A 27798-nucleotide genomic window follows, 5' to 3' on the forward strand; every position below is an offset into this window, starting at 1 on the left:
AGAGCCGCGGTTTGTTCAACCTGACTGTTCTTTTTCCTCTCCATTCCACGCAGTTTGTATGATCCTCCTGTGCTCTATCTGCCGACAGGTTGTTGTCTTGGTACAGGTGGGAGAGTGCTAGACAGACACTAAGTGGAGGATGATGCCTCCAGCTCTACACGTTGTGTCCCGGGCCTTTCTGCTGCTGCTACCTCTCAGTCTGTCTCAAGAATTCGAGTGGACAAAAGACCCTGGCGGATCCTTCTATTACGGGACGTTCCCTCCCGGTAAGCAAAACACCCAAGAAAATGTGGGATGTTTGTTGTGTCTTTCTTTACTGTTGTAGCAAGTGCTAAAAAAAAGCACCTTTGAGACGTTCAGCTGTGAGATGTCTTTTGTGTTTGTAACGTTTCCATCTTCCCAGAATGTCCAGATCCTGTCACTAATCCATCAATTTGTGATGCCTTCAAGAATAACTATTTCACACGCGAACACTATTCTTTCCACTTCAAATATTTTCAGAATAAACTGAACACTTTTGATACTTTCTGTGCATTGAAGGAATTCGGAACCTTTGCCAGTTTAACACTGATTCCCTGCATTGTGGGAGATGGATTTTGAACATTAGATTATTCTGTGATTTGCAGCTATTAAAAGCCTGGTGAACTCTGCAATATTGTTACAGAGTTACATTAACCCTAGAGTTAAAAACAAGACAAGCTCTCAAAATCTTGATCCTCTAAACTGACTTCATGACATGTTATAGATCATAAGGAGCTATTGGGAACAGCGGAATTTTAGACAAAAGACACTGGTCCATTTAATTCATCTTCCACTCTCCTGGCAGCCACACGACAACAATAATAGTTATTAGTTATTATCAATTACATTGATCAATGTCTATCAAATGAGTCTACAAAAGACTCATTTTGTAGGAAGCGGCCCCAGTGATGGAGATTCTTAGGAACAAAAGATCTCAAGTTGCCTGTCCCTGACAAGCACACTCCATTCACCACACATGGTGAAGGGAATTTTGATCCCATGTTCACCATCAGCATCAATGGCAATGTGGGCCAAAATCTGCGAGAATCGTGAACTGAGATTCTCACTGGTGAGATCCCCTTTCCCAATTTTCTCCGTCCCTTGCTGGAGAGATTAACATATATTATAATATATTTACTTCTCGTTAAAGGGCCTCACAGCCACATGATTCCCCCTCACTGTATATTCATAAACCAGCAAGGTTTACAGCAGTTTGATACAAACGGGCAGCATGGTAATGCAGTGGTTAATACTGCCGTCTCACAGTGCCAGGGACCCAGTTTGTTTTCCAGCTTGGGTCACTGTATGGAGTTTGCACATTCTCCCCATATCTGCGTGGGTTTCCTCCGGGTGCTCCGGTTTCCTCCCACAGTCCAAAGGTGTGCAGGTTAGGTTAATTGGCCATGCTAAATTGCCTTTAGTGTCAGGAGGATGGGCCCCTAGCTCAGGTAAGTGCATGGAGATAGGGCCCGAGTCAGATTGTTGTCAGTGCAGGCTCGATGGCCAAATGGCCTCCTTCTGCACTATAGACTCTATGATTCTATGAATCAGTCAAGAGGAACCTGCCAGGGCGCCAATGTATGCATAGCTGCTGGCAGGAGAGATACATGCCCTGGAACTGTCCCCTGGCACTGACCCAGCACAGATTGTCATTGCCCCCTGGTAGTGCCAGGATGGGCCCTCTGCAGAGCCCCATGTGGGATTTCCCTTATGTGTGACGGGGGAGGCCTTTTTCCTGTGAGCAGGGTTTGCTTAATCCTCATAGTTAGGAAGAAGCAAAGATATCCACAACATTTCAAAAGATTTTGTAGATAACCAACTCAGTAAGAAAGTATAAAAAACGACAAAGGATAAAGCATGGAATGGTTTATAGAGCAGAAAGAGAGGGGGCAGGATATGAAGCAGGAGGTATAGAGCGGGGGAGAGGGTATGGGGAAGGACTGGGGGTATGGAGTGGGAGAGGGATATGGAGTGGGAGGGGGTTATGGAGTGGGAGGGATTATTGAGGGAGGAGGGTATGGAGCAGGAGGGACGGGTATGAGCAGGAGGAGGGGGTATGGAGTGGGAGAGGGGCTACAGAGTTGGGGGGGTATGGAGTGGGAGGGGGATATGGATGGAGAGGGGATATGGAGCAGGAGGGAGGAGTGTGGAGCGAGAGGAGGCTATGGAGTGGATGTGGAGTGGGAGGGGAATACAGAGTGGGAGGGGCATATGGAGAGAGAGGGGGTATTGGAGTGGGAGGGAGGGGTATGAAGCAGGGGGATATGGAGTGGGAGGAGGGTATGGATAGGAGAGGGGATTGTGAGGGAATTAATAGTTAGAGGAGGTAAAGTGGGGAAAGGGAGTAAAACTGGTACAAATATTGACTGCACCTCATCTCTGCCAACAAGGCTTTTTTTCTAATTGATCTGCTTCCTTGATTAAAGCAGCTACAATTTATAAAAGTAATATTTGAACTTATTTATAAGTTGTATTTGGGGTGAAAGTTGTGCAGTACACACATTAACTTTCTGAAATTGAACTTTTCAGTTGCTGCCATCTACTTTTAGAATCATTTGGTCAGTATCTCAACAGTGTTATGAAACACTGAGTTTAACTGTTCCACTGGTTGCAGGTTTCTCCTGGGGTGTGGGGAGTTCTGCTTACCAGACAGAAGGGGCTTGGGATCAAGATGGGAAAGGACTCAGTATCTGGGATGTTTTCACCCGCATCAAAGGAAAAGTGCACCTGAATGAAACAGGGGATTCATCCTGTGAAAGTTATTATAAATTCAAGGTAAGAACACTTGGGCTCGTGCTTTTTGTGTCTGGGCTGGACATTTGCCCAACCTGCAAGTGCATAAAATCTCGTGCGGTGACATTGAGAGTGTTTCCTGACATTATCATGCACACACAGACATGCCAGTAAAGTGTATTGGCCATGCTAAATTCTCCCTCAGTGTACCCGAACAGGCACCGGAGTGTGACGACTAGGGGATTTTCACAGTAACTTCATTGCAGTGTTGATATCACCTACTTGTGATACTAATAAATTAACTTTAAAAAGTGGTATTTCGAGTTTGGTGGGCCATTTGTGAATTGGATGCACGTCCCCTCACAATTAAAGAGCCAGTTAAGGCCAGTAAATGTCCAATCAATGATGATTTTTCTGCCCGTGCCATTTGTAGCTTTTCACGCGAGCAAAACTGATTTATGTCCAATAAATTCTTCAGGTATCCGCCAAGGGCAGGATAAGAGGTTCCCAGAATAGCAGCAGTTTCTCAGTAATAACACTCAGAGCCGCATTAGTGTCGCTGTTAGCTTGAGTTTCCTAGTTATTCAGCATTTGAGGTGAGACTTCCAACATTTCAGGACTTCCCTGGAAGGTTTTCTTGAGGATAGGAGAACATTGTGTCATCACTTCCAAAACACTGGCCCTCTGCGTCTGATCCAGTGGGGATAGTGTTCCCTGCTGCTGAGATCTCCTCTGAAGAGGAACCGAAGGGCAGGAGGGAGAGGAGGTAGGGTCAGCACAGGTAGGTAAACAGGAATGGACTGTAAACACATTGGAGAAAGACTTGGGGGAGGTCTGGGAAAAAGATCTGGCATGGAAAGGATTAATGTGGGACTGGGTACAGTACCGCCCACGGTGTGATGTAAATAAACACTTGACTTGAATCTGAGGGCAGTCTTGTAATGGACAGAGACAATGTAGAGGGAAGCATGAAGACAGCTCCTAATTTAGACGTCACATTGTCTAAATGTATTGTTACTAATATTTAATAAACATTTACTGTTAAACTAAAAAAGGACTCAGAACCTCTTCTTGAGATCTACTGAACTACACAACATCTTACAACTATCACTAACACAAGGTGGGGGTACAAGAAACCAGCTTCCCCTGTTCTACACTAACAATTTGTGTAAACTTCAGTCACTGCCGTGCATTCCCCAGTTTGGAATTCCAAATTCCACAGCACCCATTCTTAACTCCATTTAGAGTCAAATCAAGCTTACCCTAAACAGATACAGAACATCAGATTATTTTCTTTACTTTTGTGGTGTGAGTTTCACCCATGAAGCTGTGCTTTTTACTATCCCTCACCCTGAGGATATTAAAAGTCAAAGCACCATAGAATTTCATAGCACAGGGAGGCCCTTCAGCCCATCATGTCTATGCCAACCATCAAGGACCTATCTATTCTAATCCCATTTTCCAGCACTTAGTCTGTAGCTTTGTGTGCTGTGGCTTTTCAAGTGCTCATCTAAATCCTTCTTAAATGTCCCACATCTACCACCCTCTCAGGCAGCGAGTTCCAGATTCCCACCACCCTCTGGGTGAAAAGGTTTTTTTTCACAGAATGCCTCCAGCATGGACTGGACGTAGGTCAGAATGGGTCAGATATATTTCTCTCTCTTATGGACATGAGTGAACCAGTTGGAATTTTGCAACAACCCGGGGCTATCATGGTTTGTCCCACAGATTACTTTACCAAACTTGTTGAATTCAATTTCCTAATGAACCATATTGGGACTTGCATTAACAACAGTCTTACTGAGAGGCCAGCACTATTTCAACTGAACCATTTTAACCTGTAAACACAGTTACCATATTTATAATGGTGATAACCAGGATACACCATAGATGATCGGGGATGCACTGCCTGGGAGGTTGGTAGAGGTGGGTTGCCTTACATCCTTTAAAAAGTATGGAGCCAGATGAGATGGGTGAGGTCCTTAACGAGTATTTTCCATCAGTATTCACAAAGGAGAAGAATGTGGTGGATACTGAGTGTAGGAAGGAGGATGTTAACATTCTAGGACATGTTGAGATAAAAAGGGAGGAGGTATTGGAGGTTTTGGAAAACATTAAGGTGGATAAGTCCCCTGGGCCAGATAGGGTCTATCCCAGAATACTGAGAGAGGCGAGGGAAAAAATCTCTTTAACCACGGGTGAGATATCAGAGGATTGGAGAGTAGCTAACATTGTTCCTCAGTTTAAAAATGGCAGAACAGACAATCAAGAAATTACAGGCCTGTGAGCTTTACATCAGTGGCAGGGAAATTATTGGAGAAGATTCTTAGGGACAGGATATACTCACATCTGGAAGAGAATAGGCTTATTAGCGATGGGCAGCATGCTTTTGTGAAGGGGAGGTTGTGTCTCACAAACTTGATGGAGTTCTTTGAGGAAGTGACAAAAAAAATTGACCAGGCAGGGCAGTGGATGTTGTATCCATGGACTTTAGTGAAGCCTTCGATAAGGTTCCTCATGGCAGGCTGATACAGAAAGTGAAGTCATATGTGAGGTGAGGTGGTAAGATGGATACAAAACTGGCTTGGGCGTAGAAAGCAGAGAGCAGCAGTGGAAGGACACTTTTCTAACTGGAGGTCTGTGACAAGCAATGTTCCACAAGGATCAGACTCTGTTGTTTGTAATATATATAAATGACTTGGAGGAAAATTTGCAGGTGATAATAAAAATTGGGGGAGTAGTGGATAGTGAGGAGGATTGTCAGAGGATACAGCAAGATTGAATTATCTGGAGACCTGGGCCGAAAGATGGAAGGTAGGATTTAACCCAGACAAATGTGAGGTGATGCAATTTAGAAGATCCACTGCAGAAGGAAAGTATACAGTAAACAATAGAGCCCTTATAAATATTTGCATACAGAAGGTTCTAGGCATGTAGATCCACAGTTCCCTGACAAGGTGGTCAGGAAGGCATATGACATGCTGGTCTTCATTGGTCGGGGTGTTGAGTATAGAAACTGGAAAATCATGTTGCAGCTGTACAAGACTTTGGTTAGGCCACAGGTGGAGTATTGTGTACAGATCACCATATTGCCAGAAGGGTGTTGATGCATTGAAAAGGGTGCAGAAGAGATTTACCAGGATGTTGCCCGGTTTGGAGGATATGGACTGTGAAGAAAGGATGAACAAACTTGGATTGTTTTCATTGGAGTCTCCGAGTTTGACGGGGACCTGATAGAGGTTTACAAGATTATGACAGGCTTGGACAGAGTGGATAGTTGGAGTCTTTTTCCCAGGATTGAAGGGTCAGTTACTTGGGAGCATAGGTTGAGAGTAAGAGGGGGAAAGCTTAAAAGAGATGTAAGGGGCAAGATTTTCACAGGTGATGAATGCGCTGCTAGAGGAGGTGATGGAAGGAGATTCCATATCAACATTCAAGAGACATCTGGATGGATACCTGAATAGGCAGGAAATAAAGGGATATGGACCATGTAGAGGCAAGAAAATATTAGCTTAGAGAGGCACGGTGGCACAATGGTTCGCGCTACTGCCTCACAGTGCAAGAGACCCGGGTTTGATTTCGGCTTGGGTCACTATCTCTGCAGACTCTGCACATTCTCCCTCCCCATGTCTGTGTGGGTTTCCGCCCACAGCCCAAAAGATGTGCTGATTAGGTGCAATGACCATGCCAAATTCTCCCTCAGTGTACCTGAACAGGCACCAGAGTGTAGCAACTAGGGGATTTTCATAATAACTTCATTGCAGTGTTAAGGTAAGCCTACTTGTGACCATAAATAAATAAACTAAAAGCTAGACAGGCATTTGTGTTGGCACAGACTTGGTGGGCTGAAGGGCCTGTTCCTGTGCTGTATTATTCTTTGTATCTGGATGAACAGTTGCCACATCGTAACTTTCACGGCTATGGGCCAAGCGCTAGAAGATGGGATGAAGAGGGAGTTCAGGTGTTTCTAATGTGTTGGACTTGATGGGCCAAACAGCCTCTTCTGCGCTGTATGGCTCAATAATTCTGTGATCAAGTATTTTTTGGCGGTGTTCAAATCTAAGGCCTAGAGATGAAGAAATTGTTTACATCACTTGCACCTTATCCTTGTCCCTGTTGGAAAGGGTTTTGTTCCTTTTGAGCTTTGAGGAGAGATTGTGTTTGAAACAGGAATCTTTCTTTTTCTCTCTGCTTGCTACCTGGTTTTGACCTGATGTTTTCTCTCCTATTTGAGTCAATGGTCCCTCATGTGTGCAAGGCATGGTTAACACTGGCTTGCCTTTCAGGAGGATATTGGCCTGTTGAAGGAATTGAAAGTCAATCATTACCGTTTCTCTATCTCCTGGCCTCGAATCATACCCACAGGAATCAAAGGTAACAGCTCTGGTGTTGTGATATTTTTAATAATCGCTGCCTCAGCCGGTGCTTTGATCAAATCTTCGCAAAATGCCAACTTCCTTCTATTAATTGAAGTTAAGGAATGGAGAAAGCAGCTTGCAACACTGCTGCCAGCAGGATATAGAACTAAGCCAAATTTAATCTAGGGTCCAACTGCAGGAGCCACAGATTGCAGCTGGGCTGGTAGAAGCAGGTGGCATGGAGGCACAGTGGTTAGCACTGCTGCCTCACAGCGCCAGGAACCCAGGTTTGATTCCCGGCAAGGATCACTGTCTGTGTGGAGTCTGCGTGCCTGCGTGGGTTTCCTCCAGGTGCTTCGGGTTCCTCCCACAGTCCAAAGACTTGCGGATTAGCTGGATTGACCATGCTAAATTGCTCCTTAGTGTCGGGAGGACCAGCTAGGGTAAATGGTTGTGGGGATGGGCCCTGGGTGGGATTGTGGTCGGTATAGACTCAATGGGCCAAATGGCCTCCTTCTGCACTGTAGGGATTCTTTGATTCTAAACTGGAGGGGACGTTGACTGGGGATTGGTGTCTGCTGAGCAAGAGTAGAGAAAGTACTTGGGCATAATGCATTTTTGTTTTCTAATAACAAGAAATAAAAAGGATCTTGTTGACATGTCTTTTTGGCACATTTGGGATTTGGAATCTTCCTTAACATTCTCCACACAGCCAGAGGTTAGCATCAGTCACTCTGTAAGTGAAAAACAAGGTAGGCACCTGCCCCCAACAGACCATCCTTCAGGTGTGACAGCGTGGCTTCCTCTTCCATAGGCTACTGTCTTTCTACTGAGAAGAGATGGCACGCTTACTGTAATGTGCAGGTTACTTGTGATGCTGCAGCCCTATCTGAATCTGCTTACTGCACCCTGAAACAGTCAATCACTGTGCCCCAGATGGTTTCAAGTCTTCCTGCTAGTGAGATTCTACCCTAGTGTGAAGGGAAAAATCCACAGCTGAGCACTGACTCCCAGTTTTGCCCTCTCACAGGAATATTGAGGCATCTCTGTATACGTGTGGGAGGAGATTGCCACCAGGTGAAACTGTATATACAGCACAGGAATCTTGGAGGAAGAATATAAAATGGGGAGGCTGGTGGAGAAAATCTTGATGTGGAGATGTCAGCATTGGACTGGGGTAAACACAGTAAGAAGTTGCACAATACCAGGTTAAAGTCCAACAGGTTTATTTGATAGCACAAACCACTAGCTTTCAGAGTGCTGCTCCTTCAAGGGGAAAATCTTTAACATTGTCAAATAACATTGTTTCCTTTTTAAGTCGTAGTCTGTCTGTTTCTCACCTCTCTTTATTACTCAGCTGAGCGCGTCAATGACAAAGGAATCATGCACTATAATGAGCTAATTAACACCCTCCTGGAGAGCAAGATCCAGCCCATTGTGACCCTGTACCATGGTGATCTGCCTCAGGTATGTGAAAATGTTTGAACACTGTTTGGAAGGTGCTAACATCTGTGGGAATGTCAAAAACTGCAGAAGTTCAAGGAGAAGGCACAATGTCACCCTCAGGGCAGCTAGACAGAGGCAATAAGTGTCAGAATTACACATCCCAAAATGAATAAAAAAGCCCAGAGCTACACCCAAACGCTAAACACTGATAATCCCTACAAATAATAAATATTTTTATGGTTTTTACTCGAGTCTTTTTCCTCTCTTGATCATTTGATTTGATTTGATTTATTATTGTCACATGTATGAACATACCGTGAAAAGTATTATTTGTTGCGCACTATACAAACATTGCATACCTTTCATAGAGAAGGAAAGGAGAGAATGCAGAATGTAGTGTTACAGTTATAGCGAGGGTGTAGAGAAAGATGCAAGGTAGGTCCATGACAGCAGCAGGGAAGAAGCTGTTCTTGAATCGGTTGGTATGTGATCTCAGGCTTTTGTGTCCTTTTCCCAATGGAAGGAGGTGAACAATGGAGAATTTGAGTTCTGTGAACACAGGACATGCCCCACCAATGTGACCATCTTCCATGGAGTTTTTTCAACTCTTCCAAAGGATCTGTCGTTTTATTGAGAAGAATCAGTGTTACTTTATTTGTGATCTGCTGTATTCCATGAAGTAGATCAGTCACTATGTTCCCAGCAAATTGTAAACCTTCTTGACATTGTGAAGTTACAAATCCACAGCTCAGTACTGACCCCAAGCTGTTCCTGATTCCACAATGGCTGATACAAGACCATAGAATATAGCAGCAGAATTAGGCCATTCGACCCATCGAGATTGCTCCCACCATTCAATCAAGTTTCTCAATCTCATTCAACTTTTTCCCTGTTACCTTTGATCCCCTTACCAATCAAGAACCTATCTATCTCTGTCTTAAATGCACTCAATGACCTGGCCTACACAGCCTTCTGTGGCAATGAATTCCATAGATTCACCACCCTGAAGAAATTCATCCTCATCTCAGTTCTAAAGAGTCCTTTACTCTGAGACTATGCCCTCAGATCCTAGCCTCTCCCATTCATGGAAACATCTTCCCTACGCCCAATCTATCCAGGGCTTTCAGTACTTTGTAAGTTTCAATGTGAACCCCCTCCATTGAGTATAGACCCAGAGTCCAGCGTTACCCTTACATGGGATCCCAGTAAAATTAATGGAGATTCCAATTCATCCCAATCATATCCTCACTGGAACCATTTCCAAGTCCAAACACTGAGGTCAATAGTGACACTCTGACCGCCTCCACTCATCCTCTCCCCCCACAGTCTGAGCTCACACTGCAGACTGAAGCTTTGACTTTCCCAGTTCCATGGCGCTGCCAAGATCTAAGTTTAGTTTTGGTGACCAGGAGGTTTATGTTGTTGGAAGTTTTATTTGTTGCTATGCAAGCCTGGAACAGGTTGTTAAACTCTACATAGTTTATTGGAAGGAACAAACATGATGAGTCAAATGGCCTTTTAGCATTGAATGCTCCTCCTGAAACTGACTACAATCTACCATCATTATTATTTTAGGTGTTGCAGGATCGATATGGAGGCTGGCAGAACAACAGTCTGGTCAACTTCTTTAATGATTATGCCAACCTGTGTTTTGAGAAGTTTGGTGATCGGGTGAAACATTGGATTACTTTCAATAATCCTTGGGTATGTTCCAGTAGGATTGGGTTTAATGGATATTAAATATTGCAGTTTTAAATATTTTAGTTAACTTACTGTAGGAATCATGGATTGAGATTTATATCTGTGTCCACGGTACTCTGGAGATGACCAATTTGGTATTACATATCCTATCTTAGGTACAGGAACTACTCAATTCTTGGGTTTGTAAAGATAACATGATTCCAGTTTATATAGCAAAGTAAAGATAGATATTTATATTAAGTCTATTTCTTGTAATGCCATCTTCTTCCAATTATAGTGCATTTTTTGAAACTAATCTCTGAACTGAAGCATGAACCAATCTAACATTACTCTGAAGAAGAGTCACAAGGACGCAAAATGTTAACTCTGTTTCTTTCTCCACAGACGCTGCCAGACCTGCTGAGTTTATCCAGCATTTTCTGTTTTTATTTCTAATGTTATTGTGTTCCGCCTTCCTGCTTTGGTTTCTGAATTTAAAAAGACAAATTTAAAATTAAATTCCTGGTGAGGAGCTCCTCCTTTACTTGGTCAAGATTAAAAACAGCCAAGGCCTTAGGGAGAAATCTAATTTTGTGCCTGATTTATCCTGCACACCCCCATTCAGATCACAAGAAGCATTTAATTCTGGCCTTTCCAAGGTGGGTGAGAATTGAAAGCAACATTTCACTGTCACAATTCTAGTGAGATGAAGTTTAACATAGAAACATAGAGTGTTTGCTTTATGGATTACAGTAGGCACAGTTACAGCTTTTTAAAAATATAATAAAATGTTTATTGAGACCTTGAAACTTTTATCATCGTTGGAACAGCTACTTTGTTACACCTGCCCTAAATAGGGTGGCACAGTGGTTAGCACTGCTGCCTCACAGCGCGGGGGACCCTGGTTCAATTCCCAGCTTGGGTCACTATCTGTGCAGAGTCTGCACTTTCTCACCGCATCTGCATGCGTTTCCTCCAATTGCTCTGGTTTCCTCCCAGACATGCTGGTATGGTGCATTGACCATGCTAAATTCTCCCTCAGTGTACTCAAACAGGTGCCGAAGTATGGTGACTAGAGAATTTTCACAGTAACTTCATTGCAGTGTTAATGTAAGCCTACTTGTGACTAATAAATAAACTTTAATGGTGGATTTCCCATAGTGCACTTTCCGTTGCATATAAACCTAGAGATAAGTTCGTTTGTCAATAAATTGATTCAGAGTTTCCCCTGTTAAAGAATGGCTCTTATTTGATTAACCTTTTCTTATCAGATTATTTATTCAGTCAGGTTTCAACCACCGGCCAAAGTCTCAGATGACTAAAACTTGGAACCAGAGTGAAGTTTGACAACACCATTGTCAACATGTCCAACAGTATTCCCATCTCAGATAGTGAAAGGGTTTTCTATTTATACTGTGCCTTGAATCACAGTATCATCTCAAAGTGCTTCAGAATGCATGAACTGAGGGGCAGTGACACTGTCATGTAGACAAACATGGCAGCCATTTTCCACACATCAACACTATGGGCCAAGTGCTGGTAAATGGGATTAGGTGGGAGGTCAGGTGTTTCTTGTGTGTCAGTGCAGACTGGAGGGGCCAAAGGGCCTCATCTGCGCTGTATGATTCTCTGAATGCCCCCACTAAAAATGAAAGGCTTTAATCTTTTCTCTTAAATATTACTTCCAAGTAAAATATTTAAAGAGTTTTGGAAATTGTTGCAAAATGAAGATTAATTGTCACTGCTTGAGGCCAAAACCTTTTTCTAACTTTCTTTTTAAATGGTTTCTTCAGTAAAAGCTGATCTGACACTGCAGTTTGTGGTTTGTCCATTGTGTGGTAATTAAGGGTATAGATAATAAGGAATTACATGAAAATACAATTGAAAAATCAAGAGTTTATTGATTCTTACGTGAACTGTTTGGTAATAGGTGAAGTTCTTGGCTCAGTAACAACGATTCATCTTCTATATTGGACAGTCACGATCACAGTCTTTGTCTTACAATGGTACAGACTGATTTTATCCTGTGTGAATCCTGTCCTCAAGCAGGTTTAGAAAGGCTTCTTCTTGGCACTGTTGCCGGTGGATAAATTCTAGGTCAAAGCACTGAAACCATTAAAGTTGGCAGATTGAGATATCTGCACATTAACAGGAACACAAGTACTATTTACTATTTTAATCTGAGGCGTGTGATGTGCATTTTAGTAGCCATGGAGACAAACATCTTGGACACTCTAATTATCTGTGATCTGTGATGTAACTTCTACTTTTGGCACATACACTCTGCATGGTGCTAGATGATGGTGGGAACTCAAGGATGTTTCTGCCTCATCATCAGAGAGGGTCTTGACTCCAAATGTTGCAGACAGATCTAATTTCTCGTTCTTCCATAGTTAAAACTGGACTGGAACAACCAGAATGTTTTTCATAGTTTAGGAGACAGCACAGCTAACCTCTCCTGAGTAGGTCAGGACACAAAGTTTAGACTTGTTCTGCTTCCAGCTAAGTGGGAATAATGCATAGAATCTTTAGATTACTTCTGTCAGTCTCCAGTTGAAGACAGGCAGATATCTTGCTTAGGATATTTCTGATTTGCTGATAAGAGATGTGCACCAGTTATCCTATTCCTATTTTAGGGAATTCCTATTTTACTTCCCCTTTCCACCAACAAACCCACTAAATGGAAGTTGGGAAGTCTGTGTTTGAGAAGAGTCCTGGTTCAAGCCTTTATCCTTCAAAGAGAGACACTGCATGGTGGTATTGTTGCTGGACTGGTAATCCCAGGGTAATGCTCTGGGGACACAGGTTTTAATCTCACCACGGCAAATGATGGAAGTTAAACCTTAATAAAACATCAAAAAATGAAAGTGTAATGATGACAAGTGATTGTTGTAAAAACTCATTTGGTTCCCTAATGTCCTTTAGGGTAGGCCGGACTGGCCTACATGTTACTCACAGCAATGTGATCGACTCTTAAATGTCCTCTGAAATGGCCCAGCAGCCGTACAGTTGTATTCAAACATTACAAAGAAAACATGAAGGAATGAAACTGGATGGACTACCTGGCATTGACCAGGCACTGGAAACAATTATAGCAAACCAAGTCCTGTCAACCCTGCAAAGTCCTTCTTACTAGCAGCTGGGTGCTAGTGCCAAAATTGGGAGAGCTGTCTCACAGACTAGTCAAGCAACAGCCTGAAATCATACTCACAGAATCATACCTTATAGACAACACCCTAAATATCACGTCCACCATCCCTGGGTATGTCTTTCCCCATCAGCAGGACACAGCCAGCAGAGTGGCAGCACAGTGTTATACAGTCAACTCTAGACTCCATATAGTCTCATGGCACCTGGTCAAACTCCTGCTGATTAATCACTTTGAACACCATTTGGAGGAGGCACCGAGGATGCAGAATTACTTTGACTGTGGGACTTCAATGTCCATCCTGCTGCATTCACTTCCTCCACCACTGAAGAACATTGGCAGCAGTGTGTGCCATCTACAAGATGCACTGCAGGAACTCACCAAGGATCCTTACACAGCACCTTCCAAATACATGACCACCACCATCTAGAAGGACAAGGGCAGCAGATACCTGGAAGCACCACCACCTGGAGATTCTGCTCCAAGTCACTCTCCATCCTGACATGGAAATATATCACCCTTCGTTCAATGTCGCTGGGTCAGAATCCTGGAGTTCCCTCCCTAGCAGTGCTATGGGTGTGCCTACATGTCAGGGACTATAGCGGTTCAGGCAGGCAGCTTACCATCACCTTCTGAAAGGCACTAGGGGTCGGTAATAAATGCCGGCCTAGTCAGTGACACCCACATCACATAAATTAATTTTAAAAAACAACACTCTGAATCTTTAACACAGAGCACAAGAAGGATTCATTCGAGTGAGCCTTGATGTGATTAAATGACAGAGAAGGCTTGAGGGGCTATGTGGCTTACTTCCGCTCCTAATATTTATGTTTGTTAGACCCCAACTCATAAGGAGGAGGTTTCATAGGTCATTATCAGTAATGAAGATCTGTGTGAACTGATTCCTTTGGATAATAAAGTATTGCATCTTTCATTGTAGTCCATAGCTGTGGAGGGATATGAATTGGGAGAGCATGCTCCGGGGTTACAGCTGAAAGGAATAGGAGCGTACAGGGCTGCACATAACATTATTAAGGTAAGTACCTGTCTTTTTTGCGGTATCAAAAAATGCATAACTCATTGAAATACAAAAGAACTTGTTTGTGTACAGAATCTTTCATGTTCCTGGGGCATCTTAAGGTGCTTCATAGCCAATGTGGTATGGTCATTCTTGTTATATAGGGCACAGATTCAAGACAAGAGGGCGAAAGTTTAGGGGAGATATGTGGGGTTAAGTTTTTGACAGAGGGAGCTGGGTGCCTGGAAAGCATTGCCAGTGGAGGTGGTATAAGCAGGCAACATTTAAGGCATATCTTGATAGACACATAGAATGGGAGGCAAACAGAGGAATAGAAACCATGTATGGGCAATAAATAGTGAATCAAAAAGGATTAGGAATCGCCACAAGCTTCATGGGCAGAAGAGCCTGTTCCTGTGCTGTATTCTGGTTTATAAATGCTCAGACAATTTGGCACAGGAAGGTATGGCAGACATGAGATCTTTTGCTTTTGGTTGTAGGATAAATATTGGCCAAGACATAAAGAGAACACCCTTGTTCTTGTCCATTGGATATTTTACACAATAAACAGGAGACCATAGCACCCCCTGCATACTGAACTGACATGTCAACTTAGATCATGTAGCTCAAGTTTGGGTAGCGTGGCTCAAACCTGCAAACCTAACTCAGAATTTCAAGTGTTACTACGGAGCCAAGCTTACCCATAAACTTTCAGAAGAAAACACCGGCCCTGAAAGCCCCCCTACATTGAAGATCTGCAGCAAAACTATAAAACAAATCTGTAAACTTTTGCGATGTAGATTACTTTTGGACAGAGCTCATTAAGGTGGGGGTGAGAACTGAGAAATTCAAAAAAAGACTGTGTGGGAGGAAAATACAAACAAACCGTAATCTCAATAACATGATCGGCGTTGACTTCTGCTTCACAGGCTCACGCCAAGGCTTGGCACACTTACGACAGACTCTGGCGCAGTCACCAAAAAGGTAACTGAGCTAACTGTTAAGACAGAACCAAATCAAAGTGCAAATATTTACCACCAGGACTCAGCTGGAGTAATGCATGTTGTACACCTCGACTAGTTTCTGCTGTAAAGATTGTAGTGTTCATCAGTCAAATGTTTCATCAACTTCACATAGTGTTTGAGATTTGAGTGATAGATAGACACAACAAATTCTATGGAATTGTCACTGTTTACAGGTAGATGCAAGTTGTGTGTAAATATAAATAAATATTGCATTCTATATATATAGGAAGTCATGGATTGGCAGTATCCATTATAACTATTCAGCCCCAGCATGTCTTGTCTTATTTCAGTTAGATCTGGGATGAGGAATTTTAGTTATATGTAGTGACAGCAGAAGATCATAAAATCTCTGCAGTGCAAAAGAAGGCCATTCAGTCCGCACCGACCACAATCCCACCCAGGCCCTATCCCCATTCCCCCATGCATTTACCCTAGCTAATGCCCCTGACACTAAGGGGCAATTTAGCATGACCCATCCACCTAACCTGCACATCTTTGGACTGTGGGAGGAAACCAATGCAAACACTGGGAGTATGTGCACACTCTACACAGACAGTGACCAAAATCAGGAATCGAACCCAGGTCCCTGACACTGTGAGGCAGCAGTGCTAACCACTGTGCCACCATGCCTCCCCAGTGGGGCTGTTCTCTTTACAATTGAGAAGGTTAGGAAGAGTTTTAAAGGCAGTGTTCAAAATAATGAAGATAGAGCAAACAGACAGAAACTGCTTTCACTAGCAAAGGGTCAGTAACCAAAGGACATGGATTTAAAGCAATCTGGCAAAAAAACTAGTAGGAATTTGAGTATATTTTTATGCAGTAAGTTAAAGGTAGAAGGCTGGTGGAAGGAGATTCAATGGTAACCTTCAAAAGGAAATTCAATGAATACTTGAAAAGGTAACAAGCAAGTCTAAGGGAAAAGAGCAGGGAAGTGGGGCTAATTGGAAAGCCCTTTCAAAGAGCCAGCACAGGCATAAGAGGCCAAATGGCCTCATTCTATAAATGAGGCCATTTAAACACATGCTGCATTGTAGAGATGTATAAGTCGCATATATTTAAAAATTGCAGCTGATTCATGCATATTCTAATTGAGATACTATCTGTATGATGTAAATAATTGATTCAATATTCTCTTAATATGAAAGGACTGATGGGTATTTCTATCACGAGTGAATGGGGAGAGCCAGTCGACATTACAAGCCAAAAGGATATTGAGGCTGCTGAGCGATACATCCAGTTTTATCTTGGCTGGTTTGCCAACCCAATTTTCAACGGGGACTACCCTCAAGTAATGAAGGACTGCATTGGTAAGTGTAAATTATGGGAGGGAATACTGAGCGTACACATATGCACACTGACTACAAGCTGGAATACTGAGACCCAAGAGCACAGATAAACAGATGCTGGGATCTATAACAAAAGCAAAATATCCCAAATGCCAGAAATTTAAAGTAAAAAGTGAAAATGTTGGAAATATTCAGCAGCTCAGGCAGCATCCATGGAGAGAGAAAGGGTTAATGTTTCAGATCGATGGACCTTCTAATAACCAATTCTCAGAAATGTTAATTCAGTTTTCTCTGGTGTGCTTTATACTAAATAATGATTTTAATCCACTGGCTGGGAATCTGAATTGAACTTTTAAAAATTTTAAAGGTGCTGAAATTAAAGTGATTTGAATTCACAGCCCAAGATAGCTAACCTCAATTTGCATTACTATATGTTCCACATTCAATTTATTGCAGTGGAGACCATCTGCCCATAAAACCTGTCAAAGCTGGCTTCAGGGGAGTATGAGAGTCCCGACCCGTCTCATTAGCAAATCATCAATGGCGATCTCCTGAGGTGTTCAACTGTTAGAAACAGCCCTTAGTACTATTCACTTGGGCAATGAGACCCTGGCTAAATTAGCTTCCTGACATGAGCTAATCAAGTCACTTTTGGAATTCATGGATAATGTGTTTTTCTAATTCCCCTGGCAGTTGGAGGTCACATGACAACCCAACCCTTTGCATATTTTAAATGCATGCTTTCTCTGCAGAACTGAGCTCAATCAGTTTTGGGAGGAGACCTAAGTGGGGTCCTTCCTACCTTCCTTCTTTCCCAACCCACCTGGTAAACTTTAAGCTCTGTTTGCAAACTATGATCACTCAGAAACCACCCCCCCCCGCTTCCTTTTGGGGCGCCGCCCCCTTTTTCTTTGTCCTAATGTAATTTGAGTTTGTTTACTTGGTTCGACCCGAAAGACACCGCCCCCCCCCAGCCCCCAGAACACCCCATTGCACTCAGAGATTTCTTAAAATAATCCAGAATATCACCATCATCTCCCAAGGAACAAACTCAGTCACCTACATTTTAAATTGGATGCATCAAGAAAACTGAATTCAGCAAGAAGTCAGCAGTAAGAAAATTACAAACAGTAATCCTCTTTTTTTGTTAACTTGAATTTGGCCAACTCATTCTTCCCCACTCTGTAATCTGTATTTGCTTGTGAAATTTGATTTTGCATTGGTGCATGCAAAAGTCAGTGCATATTTTAATGACTTAGATCAATTTAAGTATAATGAAACCTCTCCCCTATTTTTTTATGATCACAGTCCATAAGCTCACTGAATAGACAAGTATGTTCTTATCAAATTGAAGAAGTCCACTGCAGTCAAATGAGGAGAGGCCACGAGGGGACTATTTGACCCAGTCTGCTCAGGCCATAATACCAGCTTCATGGATGTGTTTTGAATTTTTTCCAGCATTATCTCTGGTTTTATTGCTGAGGTCTAGAGTTTTCGCTTGCTGATGGATTATTTAGGGGTCTAAAATATCATTAACAAGGTAGCAAATAGAAGTTAATATTTATTTACTAGTCCTAAGTAAGGCTTACATTAACACTGCAATGAAGTTACTGTGAAATTCCCCTAGTTGCCACAGTCGTGCACCTGTTTGGGTCAATGCACCTAACCAGCACATCTTTCAGAATGTGGGAGGGAACCACAGCAGCTGGAGGAAATCCATGCAGATACGGGGAGAATGTGCAAATTCCACAGGTAGTGACCCAAGCCGGGAATTGAACCCAGATCCCTGGCGCTGTGAAGCAGTAGTGCTAACGACTGTGCTGCCATGCCGCCAAAAGCAAAATATTGTGGATGCTGGAATTCTGAAATATAACAATAAATGCTGGATTAACTCAGCAGGTCTAGCAGCATCTGTGAAGAGACAGTTGATGTTTCAAGTCCATGTAACTTTTTCTGAACAATTCTGAAGAAGTCTTACAGGCGCAAAATGTTAACTATTTCTCTCTCAAATGTTGCCAGAGTTTTTCCAGCATTTACTGCTACGGAATCCATCTTGTTTTCTCATAGCGAGTATGGAGAAGGGTTATTTTGGAGTGTTCATTTTATCTCCCTTCACTTTCTGTGTGTCAAAGGCTAGACAGATAATGTAACCCCAGGAATCCCTGCTGTTGTGGGTGAGCCTACACAGACTCAGTTTCTGCAGAGTAATTTAGGCAGTGATATACGTGTACAGTGGTTAGCAACTTGAGGGTTTGTCTCTTCAAAGCTCTCCACAGTGGGTTTCTATACACATCAACGCAATGATTTTAAATAGTGCAAAAAAAATGCAAACATGCCTTACAGTTGGATTCCAAACATGTTGATTAGAAAGATAAAAGCGTTTTACAATCAAGTCCTACCATAGTATAAAATTGCATAAATAGAAAGGCCTTGTATTTATTTACTTTACATGCTTGTAGCCTTTATGACTTTTTTAGCAAGTCACAAGAATGTAAAATGTCTCTACAAACTTCCATTTCATTATCAAGTCGTTTCCTGAGGTTTCTATTTAAATATTTAAATAATGTTGGTGCAGATGTGGATCTTAATCAAATCTGAGGCTGACATGATTTAATGTTTATGAGGACATATGCATTTCACATCACAATCAGAGGCAATTCAGAACAATGTTTTGCATGTGAGCATTTGTCTTTGAACTGTTGAATCTTTGTATCTGAATTTGATCTACCTTGCTGTTTGCTATGTTAACAGGGAGGAAGAGCTCACAGGAAGGCCTGAGCAGCTCCAGGTTGCCTGCCTTTACTCCACAGGAGAAACACTTCATCAAAGGCACAGCAGACTTTTTTGGGCTGGGTCACTTCACAACTCGCTACATCACTCACAGGAACTACCATTACAGCAAGGGACCAAGTTATCACACAGACCGTGACTTGGCAGAACTTGTTGACCCGCGGTGGCCAGATCCAGGTTCTGAGTGGCTGTATTCTGTACCTTGGGGTTTCAGGCGGATTCTGAATTATATTAAGGTATTTACTGCCAATCAGAGATACATAGCTTAATATGTTGTTTGTGCCCTTTACAACCTCTAGCCGTCCCGAAGCTGTCTGCAAGAGCATCTTAGTCAGTTCTGTGCTTCCTGTGTGTCCTTGCATGTTTTCTCTTCAGGTGCTTATCCAATTGCCCTTTGAAAACTGCAGTATTAGAATTTGTAAGGGTTAATGTGTGGGATTGTGGGAATAGTGCCTCCCATAATGATGTAAGAGAACACGCAAAGAGGAATCACGAAAGAGAATGTTCATGGCTTCAGCAGTGAAACCTAATCATGAGTGGCTAAATATAGTTCAGTTGTATATAATAAACCAGTCATTAATTGAATACATCAACTTCTTAGTAATTAGTCAGTTCATCCACTGTCCAAGCTTTCTGACCTTGGAATAGTAAACCAGAATTACCTGAAGTAGTGCAATATTGAGGCCAGTGAGGTAAATGACAGGCTCCTCCTACAGTTCTTATATTTGCTTCCAAACCTTGGCCAAGCCACAAGGCAGTTCTGGGCAATGATTTTCAAAAGGAGTATTTTGTTCATGCATCAGTTTAGGTATTTTGTTTTCTCATCTCAGTAAACCAAGATTGCTACAAGGAAATGTAGGTCCATATACCTTCTGGGACACATCACTGGCGTACTAACATTGCCAATCACAGGTTGCCCTTGACAAGGTGGTGGTCAACTGGCTTCTTGAACTGCACTAATCTGTATAATGAAGGTAGGGAATTTCAAGATTCTGATCTAGTAATGAATGGCAAAATATGTCCAATTCAGGACAATATATTTCCATCCACCTATTGCCCATGTTCTGCTAAGTGATGGAAGTTATGGGATTGGGAGGTGATGTTAAAGAAGCTTTGGTGACTTGCTTTATTGCATACACAGTGGGTCAATAGAGAAGCTCAGGAGCGATACAGCTGTGCCTTTGTTGGATACTACAAACTACATCACATTCAAGTCACAAAGGAAGCATACAAAATATCTTTATTAGGAACAAAAATAATATACAACAATTTGTAAAACTGCAGCAAAGAGCAAGATGATAGAAAATGTAGAAAAATTGAGAAAAATGAGAACGTGAGGTGCAATCTTCTGGCTCTGTCGGCTGCCAGAATTGTCCAGTCCCACTGAAAATCCCTGGACTTTTGGCGAAACGGTTGAATTTCCCACAATAGGATCAGAAAATCCGAGTGTTAATGTCTTGGATACAAGGTGCTGAAGTGCATAGGCATATAGTCCTGCAACCTGGAAAATAATCAGGAAGGTCTAAATCACAAATTGCTTCATAAACATGGAAATTCTTGCATTTGTACATAGTGACTTCTCATCTTCTCACATCTCAGTGAATTACTTTGCAGTCATGGTTGATGTATGCAAATGCAGCAGCCAATTTCTCAGTTACCAGCAATTTACAAAAGGTAAACCACCAACTATCATTGATTATTGAGCATTGTATCATAGATCACCTTCAGCACAGGTGGGTTTAGGTTCCACAAATCACCAACCCCTCACACATTCTGTTGTACAACATGCATGCAGTCTGAAACTAGGTAACACTGATGAAGATATCATGTGTGGTTAACATGTCAGAGGAAAGGAGTGGGCTATTTAAAAAAAAATCTAATAGAATCATAGAACCCTACAGTGCAGAAAGAGGCCCTTTGACCCATCAAGTCTGCACCGAACACAATCCCACCCAGGCCCTACCCCCATATCCCTATATATTTTACCCACTAATCCCTCTAACCTAAGCATCTCAGGACACTAAAGGACAATTTTATGGCATGGCCAATCAACCTAACCTGCACATTTTTGGACTGTGGGAGGAAACTGGAGTATCCGGAGGAAACCCACGCAGACGCAAGAAGAATGTGCAAACTCCACACAGACAGTGACCTGAGCCGGGAATTGAACCCAGGTCCTGGAGCTGTGAAGCAGCAGTGCTAACCATTGAGCTACTGCGCCACCCTAATAATTTGAAGAGAATGGTTTATGATTTTACTTAACCACAGAAAATCTGTGTAGAAATGGCACAAACACTTATGGTCCTGCACCAGGTTTTCAATCTGTAAAATCTACAAATCTTAGTGTTTGAAATAATGAACACAGGACTAGATTACAGAATCACTTAATCCCAATTTGCAATTATATGACACCCTTACACAGGGAAAAAGAAATCTTGACATGCTTCATAGCAGCATAAACAAAGAAAAATGGACACTTGCATTTAGTGAGAATGGAGTCATGGAAATAGACCCATGGATGGAATTAATTTACTCAGACAGCATGTGGACAAAAGGGAGAAAAATTAGGGACAGTTCTGTTTCAGGAGTACAGTGAGAAATTTGTTGATGTGCAGTGGTAAGGAAAGAGAGAAGCAGCAAGATGGATGGTTTCAATCTTGATGGCAAAGAAACCCTTAAGCTCCTTGGACTTGTAAGAAGTGAGAAAGGTGGGGCAGGAGATGGGATAAAGTCTGTATTGAAGAAAAGAAACTGGATACTCTCGAGAGAGAGAGAGAGAGAGAGAGAGAGTTTGCAGCAGTGGGTAGTTTTGGTAAAGGAAAGTGAGAATGTTATGGTGCAGTCAGATCTGGTCAAGGAAGTTAACATTCAAGGCTGTGCCCCTTAAGGGATGGCATGCTTATATTGGGAAGATATGACTTGAGATCAAAGTAAAGATGGAAGTAAGGGAACAAACTGAGGCTACAATGGCATCCTGGAGAATGAGAACCAAAGGCTCAGCAGTTGGGAGTTTGGAAGTGTGTTGTAAGTTAATTGTGAATGTGGATTGTGAATATGGATGGTGAGGGATAGAACTAAAGTGGCTGCAGGTGACCTCAGTAGTAGTGAGGTCTGTAGAGATGGCAAGGCCTCAGTGTGCACACTGACTGTAAAGCAACAAAATTCCAGCAGAATTCTATTTCCTCACATCCATTGATTTGATAGTCAAAACGTTTGACTAAATGGGGACTGTTACTTGCTGCCAACTCACTCCGTTCCAATTGTAGAATTTAATGTTTTAAGTAATAATCCTAATAGCAATTATAATTCAAATTATTTCTAAGCAGATTCTAATTAGCTAATCCTGTCATTTGCAAGTTTTGTTCTTCCATTGCAACTCACTCCATATAAACACCATACATTGAGATTATTTCAGTTTATGCATGGCTGAAATTTGATCAGTTGCAATGCGTGGACAAGGTAGATAGTCAATATCTTTTCCCAAAGATAGGGGAGTCTAAAACTAGAGAGCTTAGGTTTAAGGTGAGAGGGGAAAGATACAAGTGTCCAGAGGAGCAATTTTTTCACGCAGAGATGGTGAGTGTCTGGAACAAGCTGCCATAGGTAGTAGCAGAAGCAGGTACAATTTTATCTTTTAAAAAGCATTTAAATAGTTACATGGGTACGATGGGTATAGAGGGATATGAGCCAAATGGGGGCAACTGGGATTAGCTTAAGGGTTTTAAAAAAAGGGCAGCATGGACAAGTTGGACTGAAGGGCCTGTTTCCATGCTGTAAACCTCTATGACTCTTATTCTATTTTGTTTCAGAGTCGCTATGGAAATCCTAGGATCTATGTGACAGAAAACGGAGTTTCTGAAAAACAGCAGTGTACCGAGCTCTGTGACAAGTGGCGAATGCAGTACATGAACAATTACGTTAACGAGATTCTTAAAGGTGGCTCACTTTTTATCAAAATATGACATATTCCTCAGTAAGGGTGGCATATGATAAAACTAGGTAGTTATCTCCTACATGGGAAGGGATGACAACAATAAAGCAGAAAAAAATTCTGATTCAAGTGTCTTATAAATGGAACGGGAGAGACTACTGAAGGAAGGATGAAAGGAAAAATTCCTTTTAATGGGGGAGAGAAGAATGCCTCCCGTCATCCTGCTCCCACCCCAACAAAGTTATTTTCAAAAATCAATTCCATTAGCAGATTAACACAGAAAAACTGGCATTTAGATATTATATCTCTTTTGTTTTGCAATTTTGGCTGTTGTAAGAAGGTTTTGTCACATAAAATTGCTAAAATAATACACAAATAGTAATTAACTACAGCTGCCAAACTAATAATCATAATGGTGGTGGGGGGTAATCCCTTAGCCACAAATCACTACCATACCAAGGAGATGGTAAGAAGCAACATGTTTGCTTTATTATTCAATAACTGGGCAATACTTAACCCTTCACCAAGGGGAGTTAACATAACATGGGTAGGGCATTAGGAGAAGGAGTAGCCACTCAGGAGTAGGGTGGGGAGTGCAGAAAAGACTGCAATCTTTTGTCTTTTCATTAAACCAACAGCAGTTCATTCAATAGGCTGTTTTATTTGTCATTCAGTTGAGATAGAGGCTGCAACGAGTAAGCAAGCAGACAGACTCCTGGCAGGACAATTCTGAAATAAAAACAGGAAATGCACAGAAAGCAGGTTAACACTGCACAGAGACTCTGTTCTGACAGTGCATGAATAAACATTTTCCTTTTATCAGCATTCATGAAACTGCTGTGAATTTCCAGCATTTTCTGTCATTTTACATCGGTAGTGTTTTTTACAACTAGTATGATTTTAAAACTTGTTGCAGCTGTTAAGGATGGTGTTAAAGTCAAAGGATACACGTCCTGGTCACTGCTGGATAAGTTTGAATGGGATGAAGGCTATTCAGAAAGGTTTGGGCTATACTACATCGACTTTAAAAGCAAGAATAAGAGGAGGTATCCCAAAGCTTCGGTTCAATACTACAGGAAGATGATCAGCTCAAATGGATTTCCTAACCAGAGAGAAGTAAGTACCGTTCTTATTAAAGAGAAACAATACATTATTGGCATCCTGGCAGGAGATGATAGCTTTCCCTCACGAAGCTCCAAATCACAAACACAGAAACAAACATAGAGAGAAGCTTGGATATAAATTTATGGAGAAGCTGATGAATATAGGAAAGAGATTGCTCAGGGAGGCAGTGCAAGTGAATAATATGGAAAACTGAAGGGAGACTTTAATGTTATGGACCAGGTTATGTACTGTACATTGTTTGTAAACTGACTCAGGCTTGTTCAATAACAATACTGGGGCAAATAAGAATAGCAACAGATTCAGCATTTGCTGTGCTAAGGCATTTCACTTTGAACAGCAGTGGGGGAAAGATAAAGTGAATATTTTGAATAAAAGGCAACTGCCAACTTAGAACACTATGTACATTTTACTTCAGAGAATCCTATAGAATTATTAAGTAATTGTTGCTTTATGCCTGTTGTGTCCTAGTTTCTCTGTAGAATAAAGAGCAGGCAAAAAAAAATACACTAATGTTGCACAAAGACACAATACTGTTCAACATAATGTTAAGCAGTTCCAGTAAACAGTTAACCTCTGGTCTGATGACCATAGAATTTTGACCCTTACTCAAGGCAACGTAAAAACAATCTTTCCGCTTTCCTCTTCTGCTAGATTGAGAGTTGGAAACGCAAGGCTGCAGAGATTTGTTCTACCACCAACGCATTGCTTGCTGCAGGTATGTGAATGCAGTCACTCGGCATTTCAGCCCATCTGTCCTCCATGAACAGAGCCTATAGATAATAATTCCATCACAAGCTCTTCCTTTGCCACCACTAGCTTCTGCATCCCATAAAGTAAAGGTCTTTCCATTGCATCCCATAAAGTAAATGTTCTTTCTGCCAGCTTCAGAGAGAAAACAAAGTCAAGCAATGTTTTTGACATTTTTTTAAACTCTCAATCATAACGCCCCCCGCCCCCCACCACGCCACAGAGAATGGAGCCATTTGGCACAATGAATCTGCACCAACTCGCTAAGAGAGCATTTTACCCAGGCCCATAACCCCAAGCAAGGGACAATTTTAGCACGGCCAATCCACCTAACCTGCACATCTTTGGCCAAGGGAGGAAACTGGAGCACCCGGAGGAAACCCATGCAGACACGGAAGAATGTGTAATCTCCACACAGACAGCACCCAAGACCGGAACTGAACCCTGGTGCTGAGGCAGCAGTGCTAACCATTGTGCCACCATGTTGCCCTAAGAGAAGGGATATGTTCCCTGTTTGACATATAGTTTGTTTCTGTTCTCATTTGAAAAGGGCAAATAAAGATTTTAAAATGGTATTTAGCACAGAATGGAGACCAAATTTGCCACTTCTATATGTGATGACACATTTTAGTGCAGTATTAAATTAAGTACACAAACTTGACATTTCTCCTATTCTGACTAAAATTCCAGCCCCTTTTCTTGGATAACGTGCAATTCTGCAGTTTTTAAGCTTATATCAGACAAAAGGCTAGAAGTTAAATATAGAGGAAAGCAAGGAAAGTATTGCTGTATAACCTGGTCTTTCTCAGGATTTGTTAAAGATAGGAACATGCAACTGCTCTATTCAGCACGCCAGAAGAAATTTAGTCTGTCCCATTTTCTCAATTTAAGATGGCTGGGGCAAGGGCGATATATGGTTTATTTACTGTCCAAATTCCAAAACACAATGCTCAAAAATACTGATGAAACAATGCTGTTAAATAGACAGAGATCAATATGCAGCAATACCACAGCTTTCTCCCTTAAATGGGCCAAAAATATATAAAATCCGATATTATCTGTTTAAATGTTAAGACAGTTTTAAAATACTTCCCCCAATAGAGTTCTTTGAAAATTCACCAACACCATTTCACTTGCAACATAGGAGAGGGACAGAAGGATGTGGTAGCAATCATAGGCTAATGGGTTCTTCTTTGTTTGCCCTTTCCAGCTAGAAGAACAGACCGAACAATTGAGAAGCAGGCAAACATGCCAACGGTTTGGCCAATGCACGATGAAGTTTAGGTATTAGGGGCTTTGTGTCACCTCAGTGCTGAGTTGCAGCCTTGAAAGCAACATCCTAATTGTCTGTTTAACTTTAGCTTTCCTGGTTATGGCTAATTAATTAAGTTGTAATACTTCACCCATGGTAACCAAAAATCACTCACACTTCTAGGGCTCATACTGAACAATCCTCAAAACCAAATGGTTTTTTCGAGACTTTACTGTTTGCAATAGTTTTTCAAACAGAATAACAGCACTGCATGTCTAGAAAAAGCAATTACTTGATTATGAAATGCAAATTACTTAGAATGTTTAAGTTCATCTGTACGCAGTGTTATTTGCCCCCGAAAAAGGAGGGGGGTGGTTGTATGATTTATGTCCCCAGACCACCAGCATGGGCTCCTGTCTACTTCACCGACCTTCAGCATTCATCCAAGTGCAACAGCAGTGGGCTATGACTGGCTTTCAACACTCTCTTTGACCAATACACACACAACTACTTAAGCTACAAAAATGCACATGTAGCACATCAAGTTATTTTACAGAGCAAAGCTATGGTCATAGAGACATAGAGGTTTACAGCATGGAAACAGGCTCTTCAGCCCAACTTGTCCATGCTGCCCATTTTTTTTTAAACCCCTAAGCTAATCCCAATGGCCCGCATTTGGCCCATATCCCTCTATGCCCATCGTACCCACCTATCTAAATGCTTTTTAAAAGATAAAATTGTACCTGCCTCTACTACTACCTCTGGCAGCTTGTTCCAGACACTCACCACACTCTGAAAAAAATTGCCCCTCTGGACATTTGTGTCTCTCCCCTCTCACCTTAAACCTATACCTTCTAATTTTAGATTCCCCTACCTTTGGGGAAAGATATCGACTATCTAGCTGATCTGTGCCCCTTGTTATTTTATAGAGCTCAATAAAGACACCCCTGAGCCTCCTACGCTCCAGAGAAAAATGTCCCAGTCTATCCAGCCCCTCCTCATAAGTCAATCCATCAACTCCCGGTAGCATCCTAATAAATCTTTTCTGCACTCTGGTCCTCTCTCTAATAGGGTGACCAGAACTGTACACAGTATTCCAAGTGTGGCCTTACCAATGTCTTGTACAACTTCAACAAGACATTCCAACTCCTGTATTTGATGTTCTGACTGATGAAACCAAGCATGCTGAATGCCTTTTTCACTACTCTGTCCATCTGTGACTCCATTTTCAAGGAGCT

At 42.0% G+C, this 27798-nt stretch overlaps 2 protein-coding genes across 2 annotated transcripts in view; one reads left to right on the top strand and one right to left on the bottom strand.

Moving 5' to 3' along the window:
* Nucleotides 1–26592, top strand: LOC145359709 (lactase-like protein). The gene is made up of 13 exons (XM_080214481.1): nt 1–266; nt 2636–2796; nt 7041–7128; nt 8470–8579; nt 10134–10262; nt 14327–14422; nt 15334–15388; nt 16575–16736; nt 19467–19741; nt 23315–23441; nt 24353–24552; nt 25213–25276; nt 26519–26592. The coding sequence occupies exons 1-13, from the start codon at nt 140–142 to the stop codon at nt 26590–26592; spliced, it is 1668 nt and encodes a 555-aa protein (XP_080070607.1). The 5' UTR covers nt 1–139.
* zwilch (zwilch kinetochore protein) overlaps nt 20729–27798 on the bottom strand; it is a 47063-nt gene continuing 39993 nt past the window's right edge. The window contains exon 19 of the mRNA XM_080214480.1: nt 20729–21006. The gene's annotated coding sequence lies outside the window, so the exon portion shown is untranslated. The remainder of the gene's footprint in view (nt 21007–27798) is intronic.

This window comes from Carcharhinus amblyrhynchos, chromosome 28 (genome assembly GCF_965287045.1).
Source record: "Carcharhinus amblyrhynchos chromosome 28, sCarAmb.v2.hapA, whole genome shotgun sequence".
Classification (NCBI taxonomy): domain Eukaryota; kingdom Metazoa; phylum Chordata; class Chondrichthyes; order Carcharhiniformes; family Carcharhinidae; genus Carcharhinus; species Carcharhinus amblyrhynchos.

Excerpts from the sequence above, each read along its gene's own strand:
- LOC145359709 (XM_080214481.1), top strand. The coding sequence starts at position 140 with ATGATGCCTCCAGCTCTACACGTTGTGTCCCGGGCCTTTCTGCTGCTG. Across the intron at positions 14,423-15,333 it reads CTGCACATAACATTATTAAG|GCTCACGCCAAGGCTTGGCA; the intron begins GTAAGTACCTGT and ends TCTGCTTCACAG. Across the intron at positions 15,389-16,574 it reads CTGGCGCAGTCACCAAAAAG|GACTGATGGGTATTTCTATC; the intron begins GTAACTGAGCTA and ends TTAATATGAAAG.